General features: G+C 49.0%; 1 protein-coding gene across 1 annotated transcript in view; it reads right to left on the bottom strand.

The window, feature by feature from the left end:
• Positions 1–7,500, bottom strand: part of fnbp1b (formin binding protein 1b) — a gene marked incomplete at its 3' end in the record, with an annotated part of 66,219 nt that overhangs the window by 11,100 nt on the left and 47,619 nt on the right. The window contains 3 exon segments of the mRNA XM_084442182.1: positions 1,648–1,842; positions 3,894–4,040; positions 4,757–4,885. Coding sequence (XP_084298308.1) covers positions 1,648–1,842; positions 3,894–4,040; positions 4,757–4,885 — 471 coding nt within the window.

The raw sequence follows: 7,500 nt of genomic DNA, 5'->3' as shown, positions 1-7,500 counted from the left end.
AAAAACAACAACAACTGTCAAAGGAAGGTGTTAGTGAGGAGAAAGTGTTAGAACGCAAGCAACGAAGCCCGGGGTTTCTGGGAAAGCGCGTGCAGGCCTCCATTCCGTTAGTGTCCACCACATCCTCTGGGATGCCACTGCCACCGAATTTCAGGTCATCGTCCAAGAAATTGCTTAGTTCCAAACCACCTAGAACTGCCCGTGTAATAAAACCGGTGGTTTGGGAGTTAGAAGGAGGACCAGAGTTATATTTGAGCTTAGTGCTCAGTCAGTGAGCATGCATGAGAGTGATTCAAAAAGCCTTCTTTAGAGCCAAAGAAGTGTAAGAAAGGTGATAAATCAACCCAGCGGCTCACAGCCTGCTCCCTTGCTGCTGTGAGTAGTTCTCAGGAAGACAAGTAACACAACTGTCCCCCAGGAAGTACAAGATAATGCTGGAGCCTGGACTAGGACTCACTTCCTGTCACTTGTCAGTTCATTAAGATACATTCTTGTCTTCTAAGTTTAGTCTCTGTGCACTGAATGACTATGTGTGTGTATTGGTCTGTGTGTGTGTGTGTGTGTGTGTGTGTGTGTGTGTGTGTGTGTGTGTGTGTGTGTGTGTGTGTGTGTGTGTGTGTGTGTGTGTGTGGTACAGCATGGGACATGGTGAACCAATGGTATCTCTGTGTGCCTACACACGATTTCCAGGACATTCTGTTCTCCTTGGACTCTCAGGGAGCAGAATGAGGCTTCGCACTGTAGGTGTTGGTGAGGACCAGTTCACATTAGCTAACCCTTACTCTATAGTGAACATGCACACACACACACACACACACACCATGATACCACTCCATAAAAATGTTGCCATCTCTCTCCGTCCCTCCCTCCCTCCATCCCTCCCTCTCTCCCTCCCTCCCTCTCTCCCTCCATCCCTCCCTCTCTCCCTCCCTCCCAGATGACCCCAGAGAGGCCAGCTGGTCCGCTGAGGAAGCAGGGGATTGTGGGAGGCCATTCCAGGCAGACGACCAGTGGAGGAGGAGTGTGAGGAAGGAGACTGTTACTACAGGACAGACAGACGGACGTCTGGGGGGGGGGGGGGGGGGGGGTGTAGTGGCATGGACCAGGGGGTGTATTAGTGTGTTAAAAAGTAGTGGTGTTGCAACGATGAGTGCGATTACGGTACCAGGAAGTGACCAGCAGTGGGGAGAGGGGGGTGGGGGGAGGGGTGGGGAGGGAGGGGTCTGTGGCAAATAATAACAACAGTGCTAATAATACTAAAAGAAACTAGCACAAACTTGACTGCAAAATTACTTCAACTAAAGGCACTCAACCAAGGCCAAAAGTGCATAACGGAAAATAAAATACAGCTGTGTACAATAATAACAGTCCTTCATGTTTTGCCTTTTGCACTACAGATTATAACGTCCGACAAAGACTACAGTACAACCTAGAACTTACAAAAATGACCGCAGGACAACAGTTCACGCCTTGACTGACTGTGATCCCCTCGCTGTCATAGCAGACAAATATGGGAAATCCGTGTATGGTGTTGAAATTATATCTCATAACCTATCGTCAATCCCCACTCCAGACCATGTGAGGTATCCTAGTTGAACCTTCGAGTGTGTGTGTGTGTGTGTGTGTGTGTGTGTGTGTGTGTGTTACCTTGTTCTTGTTCTTAATGAAAGGCCACAGTTTGCCCTTGCTCTTGCCCCCGGGCTTCTCCTTGGCCTCGCCCCGGGAGTTGGACAGGCTGGTCTCAGACACGGTCCTCTTCATGGCCTGGCCGTAGTCCTCGAACTCCACGTCCCCTGGCGGCTCGAACCCGGACTTGTACGACTCCACCACCTGCTTCGAGTCCTGGAGAGGAGAACCAGAACCGCCAGTCAGGAAGTGTGAGAGTCAAGGAGGAGGATGAGTCATCAGTGGTGGAATATACAGTAACAATGTACAGTATTGATTATGATATGACATAAAATTGACACTGACAACACAATCAATACAGGGACAATTGTATGCCGTCTATCAGCTTTGTAAATGTTTATGAGACACTTCTGAATATGCTGGACAAGTACAGTAGAGTGAATAGAGGGTCATTCTGAGAACTCCGAGGCGTGTGTGTGTGTGTGTGTGTGTGTGTGTGTGTGTGTGTGTGTGTGTGTGTGTGTAGCCTACTATAACTGCATTGGGGGACAGAAGTGGAAAGAGTGAGTTCAGGGCCGAGCCAGAGGAAAAAAAACATTAATCATCACCATCACTGTGCATGTGCACGCTAATGTGTGTGTGTGTGTGTGTGTGTGTGTGTCTCTCTACACTGATAAGAGCAGGGGTTAGGGGTCAGGCTGATGTACGGAGGAGGAAGGAGAAGAAAAGAGAGGAGGAGATGGGAACCAGAACCAGGTCATGTGAATCTGTTATTCACCCTCTGTTTACTGCAACTGCAGACACAAGACTGAGTCATCTCCTAGGAGCTAGTCCACACACACACACACACACACACACACACACACACACACACTAGGCTCCCCCAGGGATATACTCTGTCAAACCAGGCAGGCAGCCAGCATGAGCCATTCTGTTGCTAATTCTCTAATGCTAAGCTAGTCCGCCATCTTGGTATAATGCTATACTCTCCTATGCCTTGTGTTTACTGTATGAGCGCAGCACTCACACCCATTGTATAATTCATGGTTTACTATGCCATCCTACTTTTATATTAATAGCTGGGACTCTATACTGTATATGGGTCAATGATGTCTAATGTCATTCAGTGTAACGCAGATTTTTTTATGTTTAAATGTGGTATTCAAAATAAAATAATGTTATTTTTTCTTGGTGGTTATACCACTGCCAGTCTACGCATGGATATATAAACTGGTGATTATGAAAAATGGGCAAAAAATTTACATTTTTCGAGGGGGCTCTCTGTGTTGTACTGAATGATATGAGACATCTTATACTGTACATCAATGACCCATATGTACTGTATATACTGTAACTCAAGTCTTTGGACCATTGTATGCAGGGTGTGCATCAGGCTTCCTATAACAAGTGACAGTCTTGTCCTCTAGAGAGGTGAACCGGTTCATTTCCCCGGTTTCTGGGGGCGTAACTCAGGAGGACTGACTACACACTGGACAGACCTAGCCCTGCCCCCCTGTGAGAGTCCACACACACACACGCACACGCACACACACACACACACACACACACACACACACACACACAAGCACATGCACGCTCACATTCACAAACACAAGAACACACACACACACAAGCGCACACACACGCACACACACACACGCACGCACACACACATACACACACATACACACACAAGCACACACACACACACACACACACAAGCACACGCATGCACAAACGGACACACTTACACAAGGATTGGAGTGCTGACATGGTCTGCCTTTTAATAGTCTCTGGCTAATTCATCAGCTCTTAAAGCTGTCGTCCACCCTTTCTTTCTCTCTCTCTCTCTCTCTCTCTCTCTCTCTCTCTCTCTCTCTCTCTCTTTAGATGTCTCTCACACCCTTTCTGCCTCTTTCCCCTTCCCCCTCTCCTTCTCTCTCTCCTCCTCTCTGCTTCTCTCCCATGGACCATTAGATCTGCTAGTGCCAGGGGCCCTGGATAAAAGAGCTGAGTGCTGATTGGTGGCTGAGTGGGTGATTGACAGGAGAGGGAGCCTGTAGTAGAGCCTGAGCCCTCTGGACCAAGGAAGAGGTATTGTAACAGGGTGAAACATTCCAGGTTAGCTCTGTGTGTGTGTGTGTGTGTGTGTGTGTGTGTGTGTGTGTGTGTGTGTGTGTGTGTGTGTGTGTGTGTGTGTGTGTGTGTGTGTGTGTGTGTGTGCGTGCGTGTGTGCGTGCGTGTGTGCGTGTGTGTAGGCTACTCACAGCCTTGGGCTCGATGGAGTCAGCTGCTGTGGTCATGCCGTCTAGACAGCTCCCAATGATGGGCAGCACCTGCCGGTCCACCTCAGCGAAGGTCTTCATACTCACACCCACCCTCTCAATCCTCTTCTCCTCCATCTCCTGGATTTGCTACACACACACACACACAGACACACAGGTTAGGCCCTAAGCTACAACCACACACTCGGGGGGGTCATGATGTACTGGTGAAGGGCCTTGGTCACTCATGTAATGGGTTTGTAATGCGTAGGATCAGTTTATCATCATATTACATGAGCTGTAGCTCAGTTGGTAGAGCGGGTCGTTACAATGATCGAAGGGTCAGTGGTTCGAATCCCAGCTCCAACTGTCCACATGGCGAAGTGTCCTTGAGCAAGACACCTAACCCCAAATTGCTCCCAATGAGCAGGTTAGCACCTTGCATGGCAGCTGCCGCCATTGGTGTGTGAATGTGTGTGTGAATGGGTGAATGAGAGGCCATTGTAAAGCGCTTTGAGTGGCGCTAAGGTGGAAAAGCGCTATATAAGTGCAGTCCATTTACCATTTACCATTACGCCAGGTAGACTACCTACACTGTGGGATGAGTGTAGTTGGGCGTGGTCAGGGTTGTGTTACTAGTGTTTACCTGGAAATGTTGGGGATGAGTGTCTATAGTGATACCGAGAGTAGTGGAGAAGCAACAGTAGTGATTACTCGGTGTTGGGGATGAGTGTGCAGCATCATTTACCTGGAATACGTTAGGGATGAGTGGTGTTGTTTACCTGGAACACGTCGGGGATGAGTGCGTGTGTTGTGTTGTTTACCTGGAACACGTCGGGGATGAGTGCGTGTGTGGTGTTGTTTACCTGGAATATGCTGGGGATGAGTGTGTAGTAATGTTGGTTCTGGTCCTGGTTGAACTTCTGCAGGTAGTCAGAATAGTCCCTCTTACTCTCGTCTGCCATCTGGTGTCTAGTCTGGGCCTGCTGACGCGCCTAGGAGAGAGTACAGCATACGTCATCAACACACACGCGCACACACACCTCACATACACACATAACAACAACAGAATACAGTGCACACGCATGTGCACAACATACTCAGACTCAATTTGGTCTGTGAACAGGAGGACTGGATGTCTGCAGTGTGTGTGTGTATGTGTGTGTGTGTATGTGTGTGTGTGTGTGTGTGTGTGTGTGTGTGTGTGTGTGCTTGTGTGTGTGTGTGTGTGTGTGTGAGAGAGAGAGAGAGATACTATTACAGATCCACAGTAAGCAGATGGAGGATTAGTCAGTCAGTCAGTCAGTCAGTCAGACAGACAGCCTGTGGAGAGGAGTGCTGACTCTCTACACTGGACACACACACACACACACACACACGTTCCTGTACACATACATGCACACACTAGACATATTAAGATGTCCAGTCTGGGGCAGAGCTGATCAGTCTCTGTCCCACACAGCAGGACAACGAGCTAGCAGGACAGGACACATATGAACTAGAACAGCATGTCCCCCTCTCTGTCTCTCTATCTATCTCCCTCTCTCCCTCCCACCCTCCCTTCCTCTCTCTCTCTCTCTCTCTCTCTCTCTCTTTCTCTCCTCCTACACAACTTGGAGGACAGAGATAGAGTCTGGTCCAGATCCCACCCACACGACAGACGCACATTCTCTCACAATCCCTCCCTCACTCACACACACACACACACACACACACACACACACACACACACACACACACACACACACACACACAGGAAACAGGGCATCTGAGAGAAGAGGGCTGTCAGGTGCAGAAGGCAGATGGAGGTGAATGCGAACAGACAGAGTTTCCATCTGGACGTATTAGCGGACGACACCCACACAGCGACGGGAAAAGGATGAGTCCAGCCGGGCGGGACAAAGGCTAAGAAGAAGCACAACGCTGGAACACAGTGGTCGGGGTCCATGTTGGATCTGAGAATCACGTGGGGAGATGAGAAAGAGCCGTGGGCCACAGAACGCGTGTTCTTTGTAGAAGAGGCGCAGACAATACAGAGAGAACGTGATTCTCTAGAACTGAACTTCTCCGACTGTATGTTTGAGTGTGCGTGTGCGTGTGCATGTTTAGCGGTGTTTGTGTGCTGCAGAGGGAGCAGGTGTGTGTTGAATGACACATCGCCCTGGCAACCAGGCTGATTAAAAAAACATCACAGGAAAAAACCCTCGCCTCAACTTCCTGTTCACGCTCTAATCAGCACCAGAAAATCTGTACGTGTGTCTTTCACACCTCCTCTGTAAATACAACTACTCTGTTTATACGTCCTATCCGGTATCGGAAATGTTCTGGGCTCTATTTATGAGTGAAATCTTTGAGCGTCCTAAACTGAGACACAAACGTGGACGCTTTGCCTCCTTTGCCACAAACGGGAAGTGCAGAAAGATGCATGCACCAGTTCAGAGAGAGAGAGAGAGAGAGAGAGTGAGAGAGAGAGAGAGAGAGTGAGAGAGAGAGTGAGAGAGAGAGAGAGAGAGAGAGAGAGAGAGAGAGAGAGAGAGACCTTCAATGCGTGAGTGAGTGAGCCGACGGAACGACAGACATAAAAGTACAAGATAGGACACAAAGACAGAGAGAGTTTCTGGGGCAGAAACAACCTTTTTAGGTCAGACAGTCCAGACATATGTGTGTGTGTGTGTGTGTGTGTTTTTGTGTGTGCGAGTGTGCGTGTGTGTGTGTGTGTGTGTGTGTGTGTGTGTGTGTGTGTGTGTGTGTGTGTGTGTGTGTGCGTGTGTGTGTGTGTGTGTGTGCGTGCATGTGTGTATGTGTGCACAGTGTGACCTCTATCTGGGGAGCAGGACAGGGTCAGAGGTCGTGGAGTGACCTGCTAGCGTCAGCATGTCTGACTGGACAGTAGGTGAGGGTAAACACACAGGTCCAGACAGAGCGTTCCCACATACGTACTGGACGCTCTACCCAGAGGACCTATCTTGTGGGAGCTTCGCTTCAAGGCATGGCAGAAAAAAGTCAACAAAAACACAAAACACACACGGTACATACACACATAAACAGGAGGGATGTTAGCCATTTCCTGGTCACTTCCATCGGAACGGGAAGCTGTCACAGACCGATAATCCATCGCATGCAGACAGGAAGGTGTCATCAACCCATGATATATCACAACCCGGTCTGACATGTGACCACAGCTATATAAAGGCTCTCTAGAGAATGTTTCCACCCATCAATCAATCAATCAAAGCTTTATTTGTATAGCGCATTTCATACCCAGAGGCAACACAATGCGCTTTACAGAGAACAAGGGAGGTGGGCATACGACCCACTCTCTACATATTCCAGAGGGAAGCAAAAAAACAGTATCACCCGGGGGCCAAAAAGGTGAGCTGTAAAAATTATTCCCTGATCCCATCCATTAATAGCACATCAGTTTGGAACAGATCAGGGCTGAGTTTCCCACAGGCATCTTAGCGCTACGTTCATCGTAAGCTATGGCGTTCATCATAGCGCTACGATGAACGTAGCGCTACGATGCCTCTGGGAAACTCAGCCCAGATCAGAGGTCAACAATTCCCTGAAGGAAGGGTCACGAGGAAGGAGGCATTTGAGCCTGGCCCTG

This window comes from Borostomias antarcticus (genome assembly GCF_949987555.1).
Source record: "Borostomias antarcticus genome assembly, chromosome: 8".
Classification (NCBI taxonomy): Eukaryota; Metazoa; Chordata; class Actinopteri; order Stomiiformes; family Stomiidae; genus Borostomias; species Borostomias antarcticus.
Note: the sequence above shows the minus strand (reverse complement) of the source record. Positions and strands in the feature narration are given on the sequence as shown.